This window comes from Platichthys flesus, chromosome 23 (assembly GCF_949316205.1).
Source record: "Platichthys flesus chromosome 23, fPlaFle2.1, whole genome shotgun sequence".
NCBI classification, from domain to species: domain Eukaryota; kingdom Metazoa; phylum Chordata; class Actinopteri; order Pleuronectiformes; family Pleuronectidae; genus Platichthys; species Platichthys flesus.
The window spans coordinates 3,442,297-3,468,896 of NC_084967.1; the positions used below are offsets into that span (position 1 = coordinate 3,442,297).

At 42.3% G+C, this 26,600-nt stretch overlaps 1 protein-coding gene across 6 annotated transcripts in view; it reads left to right on the forward strand.

Annotated features, from left to right (window-relative positions):
- The first annotated feature begins 3,002 nt into the window (after positions 1-3,002).
- sbf1 (SET binding factor 1) overlaps positions 3,003-26,600 on the forward strand; it is a 54,625-nt gene continuing 31,027 nt past the window's right edge. For 4 of the 6 annotated variants that reach the window (XM_062382756.1, XM_062382758.1, XM_062382759.1 and 1 more), the window contains exons 1-5: positions 3,003-3,209; positions 23,272-23,357; positions 24,601-24,738; positions 25,500-25,628; positions 25,799-25,909. In XM_062382756.1, coding sequence (XP_062238740.1) covers positions 3,155-3,209; positions 23,272-23,357; positions 24,601-24,738; positions 25,500-25,628; positions 25,799-25,909 — 519 coding nt within the window. In that variant the 5' untranslated portion in view covers positions 3,003-3,154. The remainder of the gene's footprint in view (positions 3,210-23,271; positions 23,358-24,600; positions 24,739-25,499; positions 25,629-25,798; positions 25,910-26,600) is intronic. The other 2 variants (XM_062382757.1, XM_062382761.1) reach the window with 1 other exon arrangement.

Sequence of the window (26,600 nt, forward strand, 5' to 3'; positions counted from 1 at the left end):
ATAGCTCAGCTGTTGCATTGTGGAGCATCTCTGTGGCCAAGCTGGGCTCCGTCCGGCATTTGGTCTAAAGTCGTTGGATGAGTTCATTGAAAGTCAACACTGGAGTTGAGGGTGTCAGATGAGTCAACAGACACGGGACGGGGTCAAGTCTACCTGAGGCTGCCCTCAGTTTCCACCACCAGCTTCTGCTTGCATCACAGTTTTATGGTTTGGCCTAAAATAGGACTTGGTGGTGAGTTGACTTCAGAGGACAGTCCTAACATTCATGCCTTATGAGAACTCTTGTTATCTTATATTTTATAGAGATAGGCTACCTGAAACCCTAGTTTCAGACGTTGTGCCTGAGCTGTATTGCTTCTGCTTTATATTAGCTGCTTTGCAGATATGAGAGTGATGTTAATCTTTGTAACCCATTCTGAGAAAGAGAGTAAGCGTACTTCTCTTTCCCATGATACTGGCGTCACTTTAAGCTAGCTGCACAAGATATGCGCTCTAAATGGTGTTGCATATCCTTCAGCATCTTAAAAAAAATATGACATGTCAAAAAAATGCTAAATTTATTTTTTGCATTGTCTCATTTCTAAATGAGGAACAGAAAAACCATACTAGACACAAAGAATTGCACATTTTCACTTCCTTTTTTTGGTCAAAGGGAAAGTCTTTGATGTCCGAGCACATGGACAGTTGCAGAACGTCTAGGAGAGACAGTTTTCTTACGGTGAGTATTCTTGTCCTGTGTGGAGCATCTGCAAGAGACTGAGCTCCTCTTGTCTTTGTCTCACCTTCTTTCCAATCTGCTGTGTATCTCTTGCAAGTATAGCTCAAGGTCAGGATGCAGTTAACATCAGCTGTGAGAACCAAAACCACCGTTGACCTCAGGACGACTTCCCCTGGAACGAGCGCTCAGGAACCGGCTTGAGAGCCATGTTATCTCCTATTAACAAAGCTGCGGTTGTCAGAACAGCCGCTGTTTACCAGAGAGCGGCCAGTGCTGTCCTGCAGCCACCCACTCTGGGTCTCAGATAACTGTGGGAGAAAAGTGGGAGACAAGTTGTTTCTGAGTGTTGGCAAAACAAAGCCCTTGAAGAAAAATGTGACATCTCATGCTCGGGATTGTTTTCAACGCGGGAACGATAAGCACTTTGGGTCAAAGGTCACAGCACAGGAAGTGTCGGACTTCTCTCAAGGCTGTTACACTGCTGACAGCCAAGAACAGGCCGCATGGCTGTTGGCCCTCTGGCCTCTCTCACCTCCCTCTGACACGTTATCTGCACATATTTAAATTGACACCGCAACAGCATGACAACAATTCTGCAGCTGAAGCCTAATCAAAGTAGTCCCACAGACAAAAGTTCAACATTCTCCATATTTATGTTTATATTTTCCTCCCTGATACCATTTGCTTTCAAGTAAAGGCTGCAGAAAATATGTGAGATAAAAGAAATTAATGTTTTGGGAAATAGCTCAGTTGCACATATGAGGATTTAAGCAATTTAAAAAAAAGGGTTCAGTGAAATCGGTCTTGTTGACATTTTGTTGTTCATGGTCTGGCAAGTAGGTGTAACCGTAACGGTACTATACAACCCAAGACTGACTCTCTTGACGTGTGCATGTGCAAAGTTGTTTTAACACTGACTTGAAAAAAAATCCTTTAACATTAGCTAGTAAACTTCATTCTTTTGGAAGCACAGACATCAGATTAGACAATGCAGCTTGTTCTTCATAGATGGTGGTCAGATTGTAATGCCCCTCTGATGGTTTGGCCCTTTGCACTGGACAATCCCAGACAAGCAGCCCTTGCCTGGATGTGCCAAATAACGCATGAGGTTTAAACTGCACCTCAGCAAACCGCCAACTTCGGTAGTACCTGTGGGTGAGGGAGCATTATTAATTTAACACTGTTTGTTAACAGGCCACGATCATAGGGGTGGCAACGGTAACAAGATTTTACTACAATATGTCAATAGGACTTTTGTGTTATCTTGGCTTATTCAGTTTGATATATATTGTAGTTTCACCTCTTTAAGCATGTAAAACTATATTAAAACAAAGTAATTCAATCTATCAATCTTTGTTTGAACTCTGTCAATGCAATTTGTGACATGGGAAGGTAACTCTACATTTCACCTCTTTAAAAGGGCCATACAGTAGTTAAGTAATATTCATTAACCTGTACATAATCTTCTCAATTTCCTAAAGCCAAGGAGGACACTGTTTCAAATTTACTTAAATTTTCCTAATCAACATCATACATCCTTGGTTGACTAGGATGTCATACTAGGACATGTGTACATCACACACCTCTCTCTCTCTTTTTGACCGTGTTTCTGGACTGTATCTCCACAGCCAACATGTTCAGATTAAGATCGTGTAAAACAGGAAATACTCACAATGGAGAAGCTGGAATCACTGAATGTTTGGTATATCTCTTTAAAAATGGAAATTAATTGTCAAATACTTAATTTCTGTCCCTTGACCAATGGATTTAGCTCAAATATGTAAAATGTCCATTTTCCTTTATCAGGTGAGTGGCCAGCTCTGCAGTATCTTTTATCAAAAACGTCACCATGATAAAAATGTTCACATCAGCCAATCACGATAATTAGCGCTATAAGGGTCAAATCATTAGTTCTTTCATATTTAAAGACCCTTGCCTCCAGGTGAGATTTTGGACTTGTGCAGAAACAGTTAACTCTGTGCATTAATATTAAATATGGTTTGATAATCTGCATCAGGCCCGTGTTCTCTGGTGATAATCAGGGGCAGAACAAGTCATTCTGGGGCCCATGAACGAAAATCCCTATTTTAAAAAGAAGCATTTCCACTGGATGTATGTGGACTCCCTTCAGTTGAGGCCTCCTAATCACTGTTTTTTTTATCCGGTTTCTGGTCAGACTTCTGGTCCCCAGGGCTGGTTGGGCTCCTCGCATGGGACATTCCTGCCGAGCGGCCCCTCCCTAAAGTCCCTCAGTGCGCAGACTCCGGCTCTGCGCTGTCAGGGCAAGGCAGTCTGACAGTATGGCGGCGGGGTGCAGCTGGAAGGATGCTACTGTCGCCCGTGATGCGTCTGTCGCCGGCAGGACGTGAATGGACCTTTGACGGCAGAGAGAACAGAGGACCCAGCGCGAAAGGCCTGTCGCCGTGAGCTCCGAAGATGGCCAGGCTCGCCGACTACTTCTTAGTGGTCGGCTACGACCTCGACAAGCGAGGTGGGTGCTCTTGAGTTAGCCTAGAAATGCTAGCTCGTTAGCCTTAGCCGTGTGGAGCGGTGGAGGCGGGGCCGGTGGCCGCTCACCGCCCGCAGCTGACCCGCCGCCGGGATACACTGTAGGCCGGGGACGCGCAGGCCTCGCGGGATTAGTGCACTTTAATGCCCGCCTGTCAGCTGGTGTCCCGCATTTTCCGACGGGTGTGGGGGGCGTGCTGAATGCTAAGGCTAACCGCAGCCCTCAATTTGCAGACTTGTTTTAGCTTTAGCAAAACAAACAGTTTTGTGTTGACAGCAAAGTGGCTACTAGCTAACGGGAGCCGGGCTCAGGGGGAGGCGGGGAGAGGGGAGAGGAGGTGGGGGGGCTCCTGCTCGCTCCACTGTGACCTCAGAACGGATTTATTCACCCGGTTCAGTTGTGTCTCATTCACGAGTGTTACCGGTGTCGGCATTTGAACCCACTGATAGTTAGCGAGCTGTCAGCGTTGTGGCTGCAGGCTCTGGAGCTCCTGCTGGGGGACAAGTCAGCACGACGCAAACCCTGCTCAGTTTCCTGCTCGGACGCGAATTAAAGCCTTTCAGAAACAGCAAATCTTTGCTTCTCGGCGCGGTCGCGGATTGTTTTCTTTGTACGTGTTCTGTGTGGATTAACCCAGATGGCTTTGCCCCTCCCTGAACCCCCTTGGACCGGGGCTGCGTTCCCTTGTGCAGTTGGGACGGGGTTGGGACCGTTATCTGAGCCCCCTCCTCCTCCTCCTCCTGCTCCCTTCAGCCTGAGCCTTGGCCTAGATCTTTGCAGTATAATGGCCCGTTTATCATGAAATATTCACCCTGCCTATCCGAGGGGCGCATGCTGCTTGTAACGTGCTGCAGCCTTTTATCTAGAGTGGGTTTTTACATATGACTTATTCAGAAGTGGCAAATTGTAACATGACAAGCCCTCTGTGCAGCAGAGTGGCCGGAGACCTGGCTTTTACCTCGATGATGCTGGTGCAGCCTAAATCACTTTTCTGATTGCATGGAAGCACTTATTGCCTCTTGTATTTTTCTTCAGAAGGGGCTGCATACAGGATGTAATAACGTGGACACTGCAAACACTGCAGAAACACTCCTTCCTGTTCTACCGTGCCTGAATGCAATGCAGAGAAGCACAGGCCTGTAAAAAGCATCTGGGAACCAGACATTAAAAGCCACAATGGCTTTAATGGATCAAGGCTCCCATGCCTTGTAAAGCTAAACATTTAAGGGCGATGATGATTGCTAGCGTTGCCCCACTACTGCTGCCACACTGTTTGCTGCCACTTTATTCTGCACTTGTAGGTGGAGGCATTTTGTTGTGTTAAACATCACCAGTCACTGCAATGAGACAGCTCCCATATTTTGTGTCATTCCCGTCATCATTTGATGCACTGACAATATTAACTTCATTACCAACACAAGCTCCTCCTCATTGGTCAGATCGACATGCTTCTGCTCAGTCTTTGCATTAGATGCTGTCTTTTGCTCCTGTAGTTTTGTGTGGTTCCTCACACATCATCGCAAAGCTCCAAAATGAAATAGAAAGCGATTGTTATATTGCTAATGCAGTCATGTTTCACCAATTATTAACCACTGTCTGCTACAGTATCAGTAGTGGATGTGAGGGGGGTGGGGCTGAATTTACAGTCTGACCCTGGTGATTTCAAAACTTTAGTTTCACACTTTCTTGGTCGTATTTTCACTTTTCCAGCTGTGGTTCTGCTGGCAACGGGAAATGAGAAAACTCTGCCACAATACTTGGCCGCGAATCAAGATCCTCAATCACAAGAATACCAGGAATTCTGCAGCACAGTGGAGTTTCCTCTTGTGTCTAAATATCCCAAGCATCCTGTCTACGTGTGTGTGTGTGTGTGTGTGTGTGTGTTTGTGTGCATTTGTGTGACTGTTGTTGCTACTCAGTCAGTGGAATGCTTTGCCAGCATGGGCACTGACAGGTTTTCTGAGCTAATGGCATCCCTGCACATTTGCCTCTCAGAGTGGCGTCACCAAGAGACACCTTGTGGGTGTTGACAACACCTGCTTTTTTATTATTTTAGATGGAGTTTTGTCTCAGTTATGTTTTTAAACAGCCACTGACGGAATCTAAAAGACATGTACCCGAGGGCAGAGCCTTGAATCCTCCATTCACCCTCTCCCATTGTCTGATAAGGTTTCAGGTTGCTCACATTGTGCTTAACCTAGATGCTGAGTTGTACTATTAGTGGATCTCACTTGGAGCCAAAATGGCTGCTGGTGGGATGCAAAGAGTCCATAGTTGCTGGGGTGTGGTCCTCCTAGCCAGGGTCTCTTGAGAAACACAGCATGACCCCATGTTTTGACAGGGGTGCCTTCACTGCACCGCGGTTCAGGCAGCCAATTAGATACACAGTGTGAGGCCCAAACAGGAAATAGAGGAGGGGTCCTTAAAGAGACTTTTTGGACTGTTTAGTGCAAGAATCAGGTTTTCTCCCATGTGCGTGTGTGAAAACCCGGAAAGGGGCTTGTTTGGCTTGTGTGTGTCTGTGCTAGGCGGCCTCATTCAGGACAGTGAAGAGACACACACAGACACTTGCATACAGGCCCCATTGTAGCTCCATCTGTGAGCCTTTGGCGCTGCAGTTTGAGGGTGTTGGTCATCGCTGTGGCTGACTCTAAACAGAATGCAGGGCAGTTGTTTGCAGGCTGGAGTGACAGTTCTGGCATAGGCAGCCTCCAGCGAAGCCCGGCCTCCCCTAACCACACAAAACACACGCATACACCCCGACAGCTTGCAGTCAAGCTGGGACCATTCACAACATTAGAAGCCGGTGAGGAGACAAAGAGGTGCTCACAGGGCAGACAGAGCACGCCTGGAGGCTTTTGTGTTTACAAAACTCAGGTTGTCTCGTGTTATAAAGTGTTGTCATGGTTTGCGATTTGCTTTTAATGTGTAAGCCTTAAGGGTGATAAGTCTGAAAGCAGTGGGACAGTGTAGTGATTGTGTTCCCAGTCGGGTTGTCAATTCAAAATTTCCCTTCTGGCATCGGTTTTATTGCCTTCGTCAGTTCGTGTGACAATATTTGACAGCATTTATCATTGGAAAGCTCTGACACCTCCAAAAATAACATTACTGTGAAGTATTCCATGTTTTGTCTTGGCTGGTCGGGGTTTTGCTGCTCAAATTTCTGTTTCAAGTTCACGCTTTCCATGTGTGTTTGTTTGATTGTGTTGCCTTTTGCAAATTTCCTGCTTGAGTGTGTGCTGTGTTCAGTAACAAAGCTTTGTCCAAGTGATGAGAATTGTTGCTGTAAAGAGTGTTTTGCAGCACAATAAAATAAAGGAGTATAATAGGAAATTTGATGCAGTATACATGTTGTAATTTACACAGCCCTATTCTGTAGTGTTTAAGATGGGGATATTTGTGGCCCAGCCATGAGTAATTCATGTGGTAGTCACAGGTGCATTTCCTGCTGAGAGTGTGAATGCAAGGGAAGATCCAAAGCAAACTTCTGTACATAGAGCTCAGTGGGTTAATAGAGTCCTCTCGTGCTGAAAGCCAGATGAAGTAAGTGACTGAGCATGAGGAGACAGGAGTGTGTGTGATGCTGCCAGCGATGCCTGCCTGTGGGCAGCCACTTCCTCCATCCTTCCAGAGCTGGGCTGCAGTCTTTCTGGCCCTCCAGAAATAGCCTTCACAATCTGCCTTTCATAGAGGCACAGAGTGACGCTTGGTCATGGCAGTGCACTGACGCTTGTGTGTTGGCATGACCCGCTCTCCGCCTGCCACTCAGATGGCTGCCTGAATGTTTGTGGCTGTCTCTCTCTGTTTGCCGCGTTACCAGGGCAATGCCTAGCCCCCCTTCCCTCGTAGACTGTGGGTTGTGATGAGAATACTGAACAGTACGCTCACACTTTTAGTTTTGGGCACAAATTAATATGCAATAGCATAAAATGTCAGCTTTTTGAGCTGGCATTAGCAAGATACCAAAACACTTCACTAATACAAGTTGAGGAAGTTCTTTAAGAATTCAGCTTTTAATGCTATATGGCAGTAAAATAAAAAATAATTTCATAAATCATAATTCTGAAATCAACAAAAACAGAAAGCACTTTTGCAGCTTTTGCTTTGGAGCTGTGGATGGGTAGAAACCATTGCACATCTCTGTTTTAATGTTACTGTGTGTGTGTATGTGTGTTTTACAGCAGTCTGTCTGCTGTGCTGAATGCTTTTTATTCATGAGGTAATTGATGGCCCCAGGGTCGCAAACTTGCCCTCATTCCCTCATTCATACTATGCAGATATAGGGGAGTGTGTGTGTGTGTGTTTGTGTGTGTCCAGGCTTAGGGTAGGGATGCACGTGCATGCTTCTACACACTTCTTCCACACTTATTTTACACAGACGGGGAATGTAGATCGCTTAGTAGCAACTTCTTCTGTCAGACAGCAAACAAACATCAGCAAATTGTAATCCGAGGCTGTGTAGGTCGACTTTTCATTTGTTTGTGTGTCGGTTGATCAGTAAATGTGATCAGCACCCCGGGGGGTCGGGGGGTTGGGTTGGGCAGGCAACAAATTCTTTGGTCTTTTGCCCCAGATTCATTCAGTCTGCACATTTAAAGGTTAATTACATTTAAATATCATAAATGATCAACAAGGGTTTCTATCAATACAAGTTATTTTTGTGGTGAAGATAAATAATGGAAACAACATAAAAAATATTCATGTAAACATGGTCTGTGAGTGTGCATGTTTGTGTGTGTGAAGGGGGTGTTAGGGATGACCTCCTGCTTAGCGCTTTGATGGCTTCCCTGGAATTCAAAGAATTTCTCTGTCCCCTCTTGTGACAAAGGCTGAGTCAGTGCTGCTCTCAGTCAGCCCGTAGGTGCTCGAGAGAGCAATCATCCAAATCCCCGAGGGGTGATTCCAGCGTGTCCCGAATCGTTTAGATCTGAAGATAAGGGGTTGGCAGGATAGTTGTGAGGCTGGTTGGCTGCTGTGGTTACTAAGATAAGATAAGTTCTTTATTAGTCCCACATTTGGAAAATTTGCATCATTGCAGCAGCAAGAGTCCAAAGGACATCAGCAATTATTTAATAACATGCAATACTTAAGCTTAAGGAAAGTAAAGAAACATATGAATGCAACTATATGCAGTACTACATCACTGGAACACCCTGTGTTTGCCATGCTAACTCTTAGGAAGGGGCTATTGGTGCACAGTTATATTAATGTAAGAGATTTATTTACGTGATAACAGGTTTATGCACTTTTCCATTATTAAAAGCTTTTGCTTCGTGTTCACCAAAACAACATGGAAACATTGATTGACAATAGTCTTTCTTGGAGAATTCAAAGTCGTATTACTACCAATTCTCGTTTCCGGTAATTCTCATGTTCACAAAATATATGCAGCAGAAACCCTGGGGGAGTGACTGGTGGTAGAAGATTAAGTCTCATCATTATTAAAATGGCCTCCAGGTCAAATCTGTCTTGAAAAAATGTTTGCCTCCCAGACGCCCACTGTGCCAGCTCTAATCTTATATGTAGACTGTGATTGGGTTGAATACACAGATTAAAGGACTGTTACTGGTCCAGACCTAGCTTGATGTTTTATGGTGCATGTTTGCTGCTCTCCCCTCCCCCCAAGAAATAGGTCTATGTTATTAATGGTTATTTAGATTATTGTCAAAGCCCAGGGATTTAGATTGGTGGCACGCTCATTGTCGTTTGCTGCTAAGAGTGGGAGATATAACCAAAATATGATATCATGTTGTTTGTAATATGAAAGGCCCTCTCTAGAGTGTTAGTCCATTCTGGGCTACTGTAGAAACATGGCCGTACTGTATAAAGGGCTCATTCTACTGTAATGAAAGCATGACTCTTAGTTTCTGGTAATAACACAGTAATGTAAAGTAATACTGCTTTCAACAGATGTTCTTCAACTCTACACACTAACTATTTCAGTTCCATTTTCACAGCATGTTTCACATCTATTGTACTGGTCTACAGAGGCAATAGTACAAATTAATGTGGAGCTGACTGTAAGCTGGAGAGGAGGAGGTCAGACCTAGTTTTATTTCCTCTCTATGTGACGTATGCATGTACCCTATGGTGTGTGTATATATGGGTTTGTGTGTGTGGTTTGGGTTCTGGTAGAATAAAGGAGCATTGAGGGTTCATTTGCAACTTAAAATCAATCTGACTCATGAATATAGTCGGAACTGAGGGCAGAGGAAAGACGAGTGTGTTTTTAACATGATTAGAGGGATGTGCAGTGCACTGCTGAGAGAAGACAAAGGTCTGCCTGCCAGAAGATAAATTGTGATTGAGCACGCAGCTATCACGTTTCCTGTTGCAGTCGTCTGGTGTAGCGCACGGAAGTCTATTCTGCACTGTGCACTTGAGAAACTGCTTTCAGTTATACTGTGTTTCCTTCAATTGAATGTGTCGGTGGTAGGGCTGAAACTAACGACTATTGTGATTATTGAAACGATTAATCGGATTATGAATGATGCAAATTCTAAATTGCTCTTATTTAGCCAACAGCTTTTAAATTTAGCTTGAGGTTGTTCGAGGCATGTGATGACTGAAAATAAAGACAATAAAGATCGATACCTCATTAATACACTTTGCTGCATATTAGGTTACTATTGATACAAAAGAAAAGAAAAATCAAGTTTTTGTCCATTTAAAACCAAGGACAGGCAAAGTGATAATGTAAAAAAAAAAATCCTCCGTTTTCCTTTTAACAAAAAGGAGAGGGAAAGTATCAGCAATAAAAACATCAACAAACAATACCACAGTCTTCTTCGGACTGCATAATTGAAATTAAAACGATTTTTGTCAGGCAATAGGATAACATTACGCTTTTAAACTCGTTAAAAAAGTTGTCACAATATTTTTGTAATTGATTCTAGAATCCTGCGCACAGATATATACATTTATATAGCAAGCTAGCTATCAGGCTATCTGTCAAACGTGCCTCCTCCTCAAATGCGCGTGTTCTGCTTCCATGGAGAGCAGGATCTACGTTTAGTTCAGCTGCACGGCACGAAAAACTCGCGCTATGACTTAACCAGCGAATCATCGACGAGTAAAATTGTCGGCGACTATTTTTTGTCATCGACTTTTGTCGACGACGTTGACTAATCATTGCAACCCTAGTCGGTGGTGGATTACTTTATTAATCCAGTTGTATCCTTCTGTTGCTGGTAGCGTCCTTATGTTAATCCTCCTCAGTTCTTGATGTTTTGGTAAAAACTGTGTCTGCTTTGCATTATAGTAAGGACAGGAGTAATTAATGATGCTGCTCTGCGACATTCTTATGCTACTGCTCCACAATTTAATATTTAAATATTTAAACCATGTTGCTGACATCCACCGTATCCTTTAGTCAACTTAAAGCTCCTGTAGAGCCAGAAGAATGCATCATATTAGTATGAAGGTTGTATGTCTTCTTCCTCTTGTGATTTCCATCCACAGATGAGTCCAAGAGGCTGTCCTTGATTAATGGCTCTCGTACTGTCATTCTTGGATGTCATGTCAGCCTCAGTGGCAGTTTAACATGCCTTGCACATTGTCAAACATGCATAATCCACGTACGATTGCTTACAAACGTTTCCTGTCCATTTGTTGACGTACAACACCTCCGTAAATGTTGGATATATAATTTCATTGATTAACACTACTATAGACTAAAAGTCCCATGCATTATTGCCTTGTGCCATTGGACTATATTAAAGCCATATTCTGAAAAACATTTTTTACACCGGATTTTTATGTTGTTTTTAATGAAACACTTCTATGAATAGAATTGAGTGAGGGGTAAGTGGTGTTTGGTCTGTTACAGACTTAGGCTGAGCTTGTGGTGGGTTATGATGGTCAGCTCTGTATAAAGTCACTGTGCTGTTCATTGTGACTCACAGTGGGGGATGGGCAGTGACAGTCAACTGGCATCAGGTCAAGAGCTTCAAGTCTTGTTTCTGTTGCTAGATTAGCTGCAGAGACATGACTTTACCTAACTGTTAACATCAATGTGCTCAGGATCTCATTTTGCAGTAATATTGATGAACCTTCCCCTGCTGACACTTAACTGTGTGAGGTGATCACATTTTAATTTGTTTGTTTTTGCTACACATGACCGTTTGGTCTCTTGATCACATCAACCTAAAACAGTGATCCTCCCAGTTACATGCAGCCTCTTGACTGAGTGGCTGTGATGCTGCATTAAGCCCAATTCATGCTTCTGCGTTGAATCTATGCCGTAGCTCTGGCTAAGCCTACAAATAGACGTGTGGCCTACCCAGAACCTTAAGCCATACCCTGACGTGCAGCAATTGCTCTTCAACATATGTCAGCTCCAACTCCAACATTATAACACTCATCATTGTTTTGAAGTAAACAGAGATGCCAGAGAATATGCAAGTAAGCAGACCGGAGACCGGAAGAAACTCAACACAATGGCATAGAAACTCTACGGCCACTAGCTTTTAGGCTCCATGCCCACTAGTATTTCAGTGGTGTAGTTGCAGGGCGACGCACACACAAACACACCCCCCAACTCACAACTATGAATGCTCACAACGGCGTAGGGCCTGTGTGTTTTGCTAGTCTGTGTGTGTCATCAAGCAAATTTAGATCCTAGAGACACTTACTGTGGTGGGAACTACAACAGAAGCAACCTGTTGGTGTGTGTTTTTCAAACTAAACATCCTGCTACCTACATGTAATGGTGTTAAATGTGAGTTTGGATGTTTCTGTTTAGGTGAAGAAGTAGACATTGAAGTGTGCTCTTATCAGTGCATCGCTTGGTGATTTTCTCACGTACTCAGCATACAACTTAATATACAAAGTTTATCCTTTTATTTGCATATCAAGCATGTAGATTGCTCGATATGCAAATCAATCTCTCTGTGGCTGAGTTGGGTCGTGAACGTTCTGCCATCATTACCACATGGTTGTTGAATTTGCTAGTTTAAACTCGGCCTACATTTCATTCTCGATCAATGGAAGTGATGTCGTGTGACTTGTGTCCATCATTCAGTGCAGCGTCCCACGGCGAACCTGAGACGCAGATATTTAATTTCATTCATTTATACAATCAAATTTAGAATATTCAATGACAGCATAATTTGGGATTCCCTGACTAAATGTCAGTACTGTCAAAATATCTTTTATTGGTAATTGTTGGGAATTTGTGTGGAAATACTTGGCATAGTTATACTTCAAAAGTTACTACTGGCAATTTCAGTTTGACCTCCAGTGAGCTAGCGAAAGAAATTGTCCAATTTAATTTACTGAAACGCTTTTTATAACCACGATATGAATGGTGACAAAAGGTCTGTTCAGTGGAAGTCGAATCCTGGATGGACGTGAATCAGACTGGCTGCTCAGAGTGACTGGAAACGAGCTGACCTGTGGTCGGTGTGCACTGGCAGGTCAGTCCAGTTTGTTCGGTGGCTCAGAATAAACCAGCAGACAACTGCTGAGGCTGAATCAAAGCTGTCATCAATCATTAGCCTGCTTCATTTTGATGCAAATTACATCTGGAGCGAACTACTCCTCAAAACCGAAATAATAGTCTCTTGCTATTGTGAAGCTCTCCGAGGCCGTTTCCGCTCCTGAAAAGCCTTTCATTTTTTTTGTTGTGAGATTCAGCTGGTGGTGGGGGGCTTGTGTGGAGACTAGTTTTGCAGGAAGGATATGAGTTTACTGAAGAGCTTTTGCCCAAAGAAAATGCCCGACATTGTCTCCACGGGGATGAAAGTTGCCAGATGACGTTTTTTTCACCCTCTGATCGGTTCTCTTAATGGGTTGGCTCATTTATGCATGATAACCAGTCTCGCCGTCATCTAACACCAAAGTGAGACAGCTCCAAATGTCAAGTGTAACCTATTGATGTGCTGATGTGCCGACCTCTGTGACATACAAACCTGATGGTGTTGCCTCTGACCCAGTGAGGGGCTTCAGCCTGTAGCTGCAGTGCTGCTTCTAATTAGAGTGACTCACATGCTTTCATATTACTCAGTATATTACTCAACAAGGTGTGTGTGTGTGTGTGTGTGTGTGTGTGTGTGTGTGTGTGTGTGTGTGTGTGTGTGTGTGTGTGTGTGTGTGTGTGTGTGTGTGTGTGTGTGTGTGTGTGTGTGTGTGTGTGTGTGTGTGTGTGTGTGTGTGTGTGTGTGTGTGTGTGTGTGTGTGTGTGTGTGTGTGTGTGTGTGTGTGTGTGTGTGTGTGTGTGTGTGTGTGTGTGTGTGTGTGCGTGCGTGAGATCACTGTCAGGGCGTGTGCAGTAGAGCTTAGATATGATGTCATAACCTTGTGTGTTTCAGCTCCTTGAGTGTCTGATTTGACCAGTGAAGAGATTGTTGTTGTGAAAAGCAGTGCCTGTTTACACTAAGATCCCACTTAACCTGCAGAGCCCTCATGTTGCTTCACATTAAGAGATTAGTAGGGTTGCAGCTATTGGGTAATCAAGTATTGATTATTCCATCGATAAATTGAGTAATAATACCCACTAGGTCACCAGTTCCCTAGATTACATTACAGACAGCGACTAGATTAGAATAGATGAAATATAGTACAGTCAATATAGACATGCTATACCTAGAAGCTCGGCTTAACGCCCATGACAGCTATTTTCACCCAAACCAAACACATTTCCGACACCAAGGAACTAAATCAGCATGTCGAAAACACGCAAACAAAGCCTGTACTGACTATCATACTACTTCAGGCTAATAACACAATATATCAGATGAAAGCCGAGACTCCACTGATTCCAACAGAATATTCTGTATCTTTCTAGAACCAAAACTTCACCAGCAGCCAAAGAAGAGCAACAAAATATAGCGACATACAAAAATGATGTCCTATGTCTGATGTTTTTACATAAGTTTAGTTTTTTTCAAACTTTACAGACCACGCACGATTTGGTGTCAAAAGACGTTAAAAAGTTCTGGAAGTTTTCAACATAGACACAAAACAACACATCACCGTCACAGATGTGTCAACGTGTCTGCAGGAGAGAGAGAGAAATTAAACGAAGCCTCTATGCAATGAATTGAGAAGTAATTGTAATAGAGTTATCTGAGTAACATGAGTTTTTGTTGCAGCCTTAGAGATAAATCGAATTATGTGGTGTAGTGGTATCATTAAATATGATCACACAATTGTAGTATTAACTGGCACCGTGGCAACTTGCTGATGGAAGGTTTCCAATCAAAAAGGTCACGAAACTTGTGATAAGTAGAAAAAAATGTAATGACATCATTTTTTTTGTAGCCCTGAGTGGACATCTACACACGATGCAGCGTCAGGAGACTTTAGACCTCTTTTTGTACATTGATTTTAATCTGCACGTCGGATGTGCACAGAGACCTGCATAAAAACACACAAGGCTCAGAGCTCTTTTTTTACGGACTGCTACAGTCTCTGTTGTAACTGCCTGATGTTGTGTCAGTGTGGTTTGGAAGCCTGCGAACGTGAAGCTGCGGCTTGGTTCGAAAGCAAGAGCACGATACACACACACACAATCACATACAGACTGAGCTGCACACTCATTTCCACTGTGACTGCCATCACTAAGTGTTCACATGACCATTTGGTCTCCTTCCATTCTGTGTCAGAGGGCATCACTGCTGCTAGTAGTCATCTGTGTGAGGAGTCATCAGGACACACATGCACACATGGTCTTGCATGCTCCCAACTCTAATGCTCTTGTCTCGCTCTCTTTTCCATGTCAAGTTTATTTTTCGTAACCTTCATCTGACCATGTTTCTTTATAGTGTGTGAATATCTGAGTAGGCGTCTGCCTCAGGTTCAGGCTGTGAGCTCAGATGGTAGTTGCTCTGTTATTGTGGCTGTGTGAAGCTGTGAGTTTTTTTTGTACCTGATTGTATCCGTGGTATTGGTCTGCATAAAGATGGATCTTCTAAAAATCAGTGTGTGTGTGTTTATGTTGTTTTGCCAACAGTCAGATTTGGGAGTTAACACTGAAGAAGTAGATTTTATAACCAGTATAAAATTACTAAAATGATGCACAGTTAGAAATGATACCAAATGAACAAATACAAATTGCTGTAGGGTTTATTAGAAATGTGTTATTGAGATGCTGTACTAGCAGAAGCAGGTTAATAAAGGCTGCTGTTCTAACTTTTGGTAGTAGCTAGATTCTGCAACAATCCAGTTCGCCAGCTGACTGTTGTTTTTTTCTACTCTATCAAAGTAAAACTTCATATACAATCTGGAAACATTGTTGTTTATTTTGAGTCAGAGCAGGAGTCCGAATTGAAGAGTTATCTACTTCGACAGCTAGCCTCTAAAATATTTTACATGCAGCAAAAACCAGGAAGCCTTGAGACCTGATTAATTGATGGGAAAAAGCCTGTTCAGTCTTCTCGTTGAGTCTTTGGTTGATCGGCATAGTAGGAGCTGAATGCACTAATTGTAATTTGCTTATTGTGTTGCTCACACTGGGACGACGCAGCTGCTATTGCACCCCAGTTAAGTCATGGGATAGACAAACACTGGACAGTTGGAAGACAGCAGAATGTAGCCTGGCCTGATGAATCAATTGAAGACACATCAGGTCACACAGCTCAGTGATTTTGTGACATGCATAGATGGGTAGTTCAGGAGAAATAAAGGCAAGATGTACTGATTGAAAGCTACACGGTTTATTGGCAAAACCTGAGTTTGAGATACAAGGAGGGAGAAACTTGTGGAAGAAATCAGGAAATGGATGAAAAGAGAATCAGTTGCTAACAAAACATTGTGCAGGAACGTGGACTGGATTACATAAGATGCTGCATTATCGTTGTCGAGATAATCATCAATATCTGGGACAAGCGGAAGGGTATAGGTTTCCTTCTAGTCACTAATTTGCTGCTGTTATATAACATGTTTGGCTGATAGCTGGATGTCACATCACTGAGAGGCAACTGTGCTCAGTTCACATTCCTGTCCCACCACAGACTCATCGTGAGGCTTTTGGAAGCAGTGGTCTTACATCATTAGCAGCTCTGTCATGCCAACAGACGGCCCTGTAATGTCTAAACAGCAGTGCTCCTTGCTGAGCTCTGACTTTATTCACTTGCTGCTCACACACGCACAGCGTGGACATCTGCCAAATCCCTTTGCTGTAATTACACTGGGTTGTGTCGTTGTGGTTAAAAGGTATTGACTTTAATGGTGTTCTTATTAGTTTTTTTTATGTTCAGACGAACACACATTTTTTTCTGCACTTTTGGCAACAAAGATCATAATCTGGTGTTCCACAGCAGCAGGTGGTCTAAGTGAAATTAAGTGATAAGAGTTTAATGATTCATTATGGGACCTCAGAAAGAATTACTTTGTTTAACATGAGGTATTTGCTCTGTTGAATAAAACAAAGGTCCACATTCCAACGTGCAGGAAACATTTGAACAACTGAAGGTGAAATCATAAACTCAGTGTGATTGGATATGAATGATCTATCCTATGTGCATATGACCAAATCACGATATCGGCCTTTTCATATGCTCCATATTCTATGCAGGTATTGAATTGTAACAGCTGCTGTTAACTGCTCCAAACTTTGTGGTACTTTGCCATGTGGTGTGGACAAAGGTCTCTTGCAACATCTTAGGTTTTAGAGTCTTAGATGTTTGCATTGAACTGTGCTTTTCTGGCTCTACACTGTTCAAAATGATGCCTGAGTTGTTGTTGAAAGATTTTAGTGATCTTTTGAGTCTGCTTTGGGGACTGGTCTGCAGCATAATTTGCAAAGGACAGTTTTCTCGTCCGTGTCAGACTGAAACCATATTCATGCAACAGGAGTAGATTCTCTTTTAGGTGCAACCTCCTTGTTTTAGCTGAGCTGGTCTGAGTCTGTTTAGAGTTCACTGGTTCTATGTCACTTTCATGTTCTGTGAAAAAACATAAAGCATTGTCCAAATGAAAACAAATAAATCGCTGTAAGTATGATTTTAACACAGCAAAATAAACAAAAGAATATAATAAGAAACAGTATTTCGCTTTTCTGCCGTCAACGTGGTGCCTCCTTTGCACAGAGCCCTCTGGAGACTTGCCAAGTCAGGTATTATTCAGCTGGGTCTTACTGGAAAGCACTAGGTGTGACATGGAGGAGACAAAAATAAAATTAGATTTCGGTCTGAGTCAGCTAGTGGCATTGTGGTACGCATGTGTTAACAAAATTACATTTTTCTTGTTTTGCAATTTGCTGTCGGCCTTTGCTGGGGCCTACAACCCTGTAATCAGAGGTAATTACCGACTTAATGCGAAACAGACCAATTAACCAATGTAAAACAAATGTTTCCTCATTATTTTTACGTGAAACTGTATCATTTCCTTGTACAGACATCCGCATTATTTCCCATCATACACTTCACATCCTAGACCTGTGACAATAATGTAGATAGTGTTCTGCAATTCTGTGAGTAGGTCCTACATGTGGGAATATAGCACTGTACCTCTTTTTAAATGCAGTTTTTCTTTTGCTGTTTGACGTTGTAGAATCCTAAAAAAATATTTCCATCACAGACTTTTTCCGTTTCATGACTATTAGTCATCATGCATTATTTGCACACCCAGTGTACTTTCATTCAGTTCCACCTATGTCTTACACCCATACTGACGGGTGTGATTCTTCTTTTCACACAACATACGAGTTGCAGAACTTAAATTACAACGTTCAAGTTGAATTTCACACGCCTGGAAGTCTCACAGGTTTTATTATGTATAATTAGATTTCATAGAACAAATTCCTGTCCTATTTTCTATGCCCCAAGCAAATGCTTGGTTTTTCAGGGTCATTTTTGATACTGAGTATTAAACTCCTAGTTTAACTAGTTTAGAAACTAATCATATAGTCACAGTTAAAAAAAATGATAAACATAACTATACAATATAAATAAACAAGTAAGTGTTCGCACATGCATCACTCATCCACAACAGATTCCAAGTGACAGGTACACTGCTATGCGATGCAGCAATGGAGCCAAACACCAAGTTAGAGATCTCGAAAGTCATTATGAGAATTGGACAAAAAATGTTGTTTCATTATGAAACTGTGTGGGCTCTAATTAGAATATGGGGTTGGTCTCCAGTGTCTGAATAATGAATGGGAAGCTCTGCACACTTAACAAATTTAATTGTGTTCTTATCTCTAAATCTATGTCTGCTCTTCCTATTTAAAATGGGTAAAATGCAATTTACGTTTTGTTCAGATTAATGATTCGCTCTAGCTCTGTGCTAACTTGCTCTACTCTTGGTCAAACCAGCCTTATCTGTCTCTTTACTGCCTCGGCTCGGTGTACCTGTTATCCGGGGTGTACGTGAGAGTCTGCTGTCTGTGTATGCTGGCATTGGGCTCACAAATCACAGTGTGTAACCAGCCCTCAAAGACCTGACCAAAGCTGGTGAGGGTCGTAATTTGTTCGACTCAATGTGTAGCAATGAATATTTAGTTGAGTTATTTATTTGTCACAAAGTACTTAAAATAACTACATAGCACTTAATAGGTGGTTTCACTGCCTCTGATATCCGCTGGGAGGTTTGGGTTATGTCTCGGAGGCCGTCATTCAAGGCTAATTCTGTTGGGTTGTTGCAGAAACCAGAGTAAAACTTGTTTATGCAGTTGTATTACAGTTTGGTTGTAGAGCCTGCTGTGTATGGAGCACACCACTCTGCAAACAAACAGCGGATCAATCCAGTGACACGCAGCAGTACTTCTGCAGGAACTGGAAAAAATTGGATTTAATAATGGGTCGTTTGATCAAAGCAAACTGAACAGCCAAAGATGCATTCCTGCTACAGCCCGTATCTGAATGGCTGAGCTCTTTTGTAGACCATATTTTTGACTCTGTAGTATTCGTTTGCCTGTGCACCAACATTTCAGAACAGTGTATAGCAGTTGTATCGGTGGCAGGGATATGTGCGTTCAAGAAACCAAACAAAGGTTGACTTGTTAGAACAAAGACAATGACCTCCTCCCGTCTTGGCTTTAATCACTGATGAATGTGCAGGTTTTCTGTGTGAAAATGTTGAGTTTCTGTCTGCCAGGTTTAGGTACTCCCCCCCCCCTAAAGCAACAGTACTGGTAATTGGTCAAAATATCCTCATGATAAGTCGTTTTTTGCCATGTTCATTACATAATTCTTAGTCCTGCTGGTAATAATTGTATTGTTACCATTATTGACATATTTGTTTTCATTGAAGCACATGTGAAACATCACGGCTATAGCCACGTGGCTTAAGTATGGAGATGATTTGTGTGCAGTGGCTGTGTTGAGACCGTTGTGGAACAAAGCTAAGATGATGCAAGTTTTTATTCATACTTTTGTTGCTGTAAGAACTGAGAAGTCCACTGTCCTTGCTTAGATCAACATTTTTCTCACAAATATTAAACTTAGTTTGTGCTCATTATAGTCTAAATTGTTGGCACCTATTTTGTCTATAAACTGTTGATCAAGGATTTATTTTCTTTGGCTAATGCTAACTAAGTGAAACAAGACACATCTACATGTGCAAAACTGTTTATATTATCAGTGATAAGACACATGGACTGCAACAGCAGATGCTTTAACTTACTACATCCATTTCGGTGTCAATTCCAAGTCACAGGTGATTCATTTTATTTTGTATCATTAAATTGTTGAATAAATCCCCAAAAAGGAAACGCATACAGCTTACATTGCAGCCTTGCCCTTCCTCTCTCTCACAAACACCTGACTTGTCATCGTCAAACTGGCCATTGTGAGCAGTGGGAGACATTCCGCCTGTAAGGTGGTCTTATGGACCCTATTTATCAGTTCAAAAAGGGGAACTAATGCATAACCAGCTGTTTGCTAACACATTGCTCAGTGACACTTCCAACCCTTGGAATTGTGCACATCTTTCCTGGTTGGACTGACCCTGGCGGGTGGTGCAAGACACTTACACCACCCGCCTCACCCGGAAAGCCACCTCGATCGTGAGCGACACCAGCCACCCCGCACACGGTCTGTTCAGCCTCCTACCCTCTGGAAGAAGGTACAGGAGCCTCCGTTGCCGCACCACCAGACTCGGAAATAGTTTCATACACCAAGCTGTCAGGAAGCTAAATTCTCTCCCCTCACTCCCCCCAGCCATACCTCTAGTCTGACTGGAGGCTTAAATCCCCCCCAAAAAAACTAAAAACACTCAGGACTCTCTCAAACTGTCTCTTGTACTGTTTGCACATTATCACTTAAATCACTACGTTTACACTTTGAGAGAACCTTATGCTGCTGTACTTAAAAAATTCTGTATGTTAACTTAGTATTAGGAAATGTCTTGTGTTATCTGTTGTGCCTGTGCACTTTATATGTCTCACTGTGGGAGAGTGGGAAACGTTGTATCGATTCCTTGTATGTTCTGAACATGTAAGAAATTGACAATAAAGCTACTTTAACTTTAACTTTAACTTTCAAAGGAAGTAGCTGGTTTCTGACAGATTACAGTAAAAAGAAATAAACTACTAAATACTCCAGCTGCAGAAAATAAAACATTCTGATTTGAACTCAATGGATATAGACCCACAATTGTGAAGATGTTTGTCTGTAGTTTACTTTCGTGTGGCAAAAATATGTTCAACATTTTGTTCAGTTCAAATGTTCAGTGGTTGTAATCTGTACCAGAGCACAGCGGCTAGCTCGTGCTGCACCTTCTCATTTCTCCGTAATTGATGCTTTTGTTAAGTTAATTGGAAACGTAAAAGTCTTGTTTACATTCCATAGTAACAACTGTATTTGGATACGTGGACATATTCGTGACATCATTGGATTAGAAAAAAAATGTACCTCCTGTGACAGGGAGACACTTTTTGTTGAGCGTCCCCCCCCACAGCGAGCAGTGAGTTACAGCTGAGTTGAAGGCTTTCAAGGGGAAAAGTGTGAGTATGAGAGGGAGAGTGATATATGAGAGTGTGTGTGTACGTGTCCCTCTCTCTAATGTCTTTGGTCCAGAGGCCTTTATGTCACTCCCAACAGACTCTTTACTGGCTCATTCATACACTCCTCCCTCGGCTGCAGGATGTCCTGCTTTAACTTGCTTAATAGTCTCCCCCCTGCTTCACTATTGGCAGATAATCTATCTACACACGCCTTAATCTGGGCTGTCACACCGTTTTCAGGAGCTTTTTCATTGTTTGTGTGCCAGTTGACACACCTACATATAATTAGGCTGTACCAGGGGACAAGTACTCTCCTTTGTAACATCAGCCTACTTGAGCCAACTTGATGTCACCTCCCAAACGGCTGGGAGGGGACATCAAGTCCCAGCATGCATCAGGATGCATCAAGCATACTGTACTTGATGACTCATCACAGTGTTGGCCCTGTCACGTTCCTAGGTGTCATAAAAGTGCTATCTACCAGTCGACTGATGATGCTGTTTCCTCTGTTGTAAATTCATGTGCGATGACAGGGTATTAGGAACTTTCCAGCTTTGTTGTCTAAATGTAGTTAATTTTACCGCTCAATTCATCATACAACTGATGTATCAAAGTTTTGCATTGTACACATCAAAAACACACTCTGTGCTATGGTGTGTGCGACGTCTAAGATTCAGAAACCATGTGGTTGCATTTTTGTTCCCGTCTGAAGCTGTTTCAACACAAGCTTATCTGATCATATCATTTGGGCATCTGATGGCCGAAAATGCAATCAACTGACTTAACTGACTTATTATTATCGATGTGAAGCAGCAAACCTTTAACCATTGGTTCACTAAAAGCAACTCGGGGCTGTAAAGTGAACCGCTTGACCTCTGACTGCAGAACGCCACTCTCACAAGCGTCGCCCCGTCGCCAAGGGAGAGGGGTTGACTTTAGCATTTCCCTGTGTGCTATGGGAGCTGGCCTACTTTCTGTTTGTGTATTGTCTCTGTGTGTGTCTGGGCTTCTGTTTTAGTTCCCTTGGTAAAGGCACACAGGCTCTGTTGTTTTTCTCTGGGGCAAAATTCAGTTTAAAATGTCCAGGTTTTGCCGGCGAGAATCTTGTCCTTAATTTAGAATAGGATCATGTTTAGCTCTGTACTGTTTTTATGCTAGGATGACATCATTTGTATTCACTGGGCAGATGAATGCTGCCTTGAAGCAACGGGCAGGTCCTGTGGTGGTTACATAAGTCAGTCTTTGTTGTTGTAATTGTGCTGCTGTGATGAGCCAACAGTGAAAATGGCCTCATTAACCAGCGAAATCTGCAAACAAGCATTATAATGCATCCCACTAATGTTCAATAGATAGGTATGGAATAATTTTGAATTACTTACTCTGCAACAAATGTTTATTCCCTTGTTTTGGGAGGTGATATTGGAGGACATGACTCACGAGGCAACATCATGACCCTGTTGCCAGTCTGCTCTTGTCATAGGCGGTGACTTTGATTACCTGTGTTTGTAGCTGACAGTTTCACAAAGAAGTTGATGACTTGATCCCAACTTTAGTTTTTCATAATGATCAAAGTAATGATGCGTGTGTTGAACTACATGTGCTGTCGTAAGTGGTGAGGCAATATGTTATTATAGCATTGTAAACACAAGGGTTGCTCTGTTTACCAAACACTGCAGGCTAAATACATTAAACTTCTTATCCAGGCACCCCTTAAGATAGAAGTAGAATCATAGAAAAAAGAACAAAAACAAGGTAAACAAGTCTTCTTAGTATAAGCTCCATCAAGAGTTGAAAGTGTTTGGTAGGCCATGCTCCAGATAGACATCCTGTTTGACTTCTAATCACAGTCACATTTCTTACCTGGAAAACCAAACTAAGGCCTTAAACGACAGCGTCTCACAAAGCTGATAAAGGACATGTGTCTCCCAAATCAGGAAAGTTATGTTTGGTTTGGTGCCGCCAGACATGCATTTACTTTTAACATGATTATTTGAATTTAGACCTTATTTATTTTCCAACATCGAAATGATAAAACACAAAAAGAAGAATGCCACTGTGCTGCTTTGGTTTAAAACCATAGAGTTTATCAGTAGAATTAAACAGACAACAAACAATCTTGGGATGAACTGTATTTGTCTCTCTGTGTCTCTACAGTGGAGGGTGAAGGTCAAGGTCGCATTCTCCAGCGGTTTCCTGAGAAAGACTGGGAGGACAGCCCATTCCCACAAGGCATAGAGCTGGTAAGTCAACACACAGACATGTTCCTGTGTAGCTTGGTGACCAGGACAAGACACATGAGCTTAATTCCTGGGCCAGCTCACTCATTGGGGCAAGAGACAACTGCCAGTATTACAAGAGTTATTGTTGGGCCCATTTCATCACACACTGAACTAAAGGAGTATTATATGTGGCAGGTCATTTCCAGACACTTGATCAGTCTGACATGTGGGACCACAGCAACATGATTACAGCTCACAAACCTCCTGATCCACAGGGGCCACACTCCACATAATTATTCTAACAGTTTCTACGCTTTCAACACTTTTGTGATTGGAGTTTGTTTTGAAGTTTAACATGAACCAAATGCAATTTGTGACTTCTTAAACACTACTAGAGGAGCTGTCTTGCTCAACTAGTTAGGTTTTGCCTAGAAAGAAAACATAGCCTGATCTGTAGTTAATTGTAGAGCTGCAAAGATTAGTTACTTGATCGATTTAGCACTGTAAAGAAAATTTATCAGCACTAAACAGTTGTTTCAGTTAATTTAATGCACAGAGCTGCTTGTCTTAGTCTTAGTAATATACAATAGAACATTTAAGGATTTGAAGTTTTACCCTTTTCTGCCTTTTTACACAGCATAGAAAAAAGGATTATGAGTAATTGAGAAAATGTGTTGAATGAGTTAACTGAGGATAAAAGAAGTCAGCACATGGCACATTTAACATTGCAGAAAAAAAGAAATATAGGTGAGAAAAGGTCCAACTCTAGAGTCATCAAGACAGTGAGACAGCCTTGTGAATAATGCATAAAAAATATATATTGTAACTATAGCTAATATTAACATTTAACGTTGGCTCAATTTAGTCAACACTGACAGTATTGATTGCACCATAAACATTTCTTGATTACGTGTAAATATTTTAAAATGTTATACTGTAACGGATTTAATGTTTTTACAAAGGAAGACAAACTATATTTACTCTTCTACTGACTCCATTGTAGACAGCAGCCTGGTGGTAAGCAGACGGAAAATATTCAGGACCTGTTATGTTGGGTTAATGATAGCTTGGCCCTGGATGAGTCACCCTGAGGTGCTGTAAGAATGTGACCCACAGTTTGATATGACACAAAGATTGCCACATTGGTATGTAGACTAATCATTCCATCTGTCTCGTTTTTTCCCCCTTCCTTCCAATCTTATTCCAACCCCATGTCTGTATTTTCCCTCTGTCTCCTCTCAACCCCCCACCACCCCCTCTGTAGTTCTGTCAGCCCAGCGGTTGGCAGTTGGTTCCTGAGCGGCAGCCGGCTTCCTTCTTTGTAGCGGTTTTGACGGACATCAACTCGGAGCGTCACTACTGTGCCTGCTTCACCTTCTGGGAGTGCCTGGACAACCCGCAGGTGTGGCTACGTCAGTCCTCGGGACAATATGTAGCTAACAGTCTAGTTGGTAGTGCAGCAGCAATGACTGATTGACATGATCCCCCACTGGTTTCCTGTGATGGTCCCAGGAGTTACTGATTTATTTTTGGAATAATAGTCTTGACACCCTAGGGTCCATGAATAATTTTTACCATGAACACCCAATTGTAAAGAAATGTCAAAGCTAGTGCACTCTAGGAGGTGTGGTATCTGCTGAATGAGCAGATTGTATTGGAATGATATTCTGTGCTGAGTATATCCATTATTTAATGCTTTCTTCTTGTATATATTTGACCTCATGCATAAACCGTTTATATGAACAGATTGACATATGGGGCAGGAAGTGTGGGCTTATATGGTACTATTGGGGCGTTCATTATGCTAATTTGTTAGCCATGTGCATGTTAACTCGTATACGCTCATGTTCATATTGTTAACGTTGGTAATTTACATTTTAAAATAGAAGTTGAATCTGCAGGGCATGATTGTACAAGCTCTCCGTATGAAAAAAAAATATGAGAAATTTAGTTTAAGATGACAAACATGTTCTTGCATGAGGATCTTTCTCTGTTTTCTTTGTTCACATGTGACAAGGCAGCATATAAATTTATACTTGAGTCTCTGTTATGGTCTCCATATTATTCTGTAATATTTTTTCCATTGGAAATCCCTTCAGGTTTACAATTTGATGTGTTTATCTCAGCCCGCTTTGATTGCAGCCATATCTGTTGTGTGTTAAGCTGCAGAAGGCTGAGGCCAACGAGCTGGATGAGGTAGATGAAGATTTGGCCGTCGTCCAGGCAGCAAAGGTCTTTGCCCCGAAGAGCCTGGTGCTGGTGTCCCGACTAGACTACACCGAGGTGTTCAGGGTAAGGTGCACACAACCATTTTACTCCACTACACTATTGTGTGATTAATTATTCACCCATTCCGAATGAACACAAAAGGCAATCGAAATACAATAATAAAATAACATTTTTATTGAGGTTAATAAAAATGTGAGACTAATCTGCTTTATTTCTTTCTCTCTAACAAACAGAACTGTCTGGGTCTGGTCTACACAATCTACGTAGATGGCCTGTCTGCCCCTTTGGAAACGGTGGTCGGGAATCTCCTCACCTGTGTCATCCCCATTGCTGGAGGCTCCCAGGTACAAGATACTGATCATTCATCTCTTTATCTAACAAATGCCTGGTGAAAACAAACTACCTGTCATATAGACCAAAGTTAACATCTTCTTAAAGCGGAAGATACACTGTGTCACCGTTTCTCAGTCTCATTTTCTATAATGCTCAGTTTTGCTGGGTGGTACACACTCCTTATGTCCCACAATGCCTTGCAGCAGGGCAGCTTAGTCACCGACATGCCACTGTAGGGAAGTAAAGCTTGGCGCCGTCGGCTAGCACAGCTTCCGGTTCAGCATGGACAGCCAGCACTAGCATTCCTAAACTTGCACTATTGTTTGCTTGGTACTAAGGAAAATGTTTAGCTGTGGTTGTAGATTTTAAGACTCTGAACTACATCATGTGTATGCATATAAAAAAAAAAAGGAACTTGCATGCAAAATTCTTAAAGATGCTTATCTTCATCATACAGCTGGTTTGACATCAGTTCTGTGTCCCTGAGGGGCAGCGTCATGTATTGCTCAGGTAGCCATCCCTGTAAACACACAAGTGTAAACATCATTAATATAGATCACTCTGATTGCTATACGTTTACTGGGAGACATTAAGCCCAAAGTTCTGATCAGTACATGTTGTCCTTTATGAATGATCAACACCACTTAACATAGGTAGACTACAGCTTCACGTCTTATTCAGTGTTAGCCATGGAGGAAGATC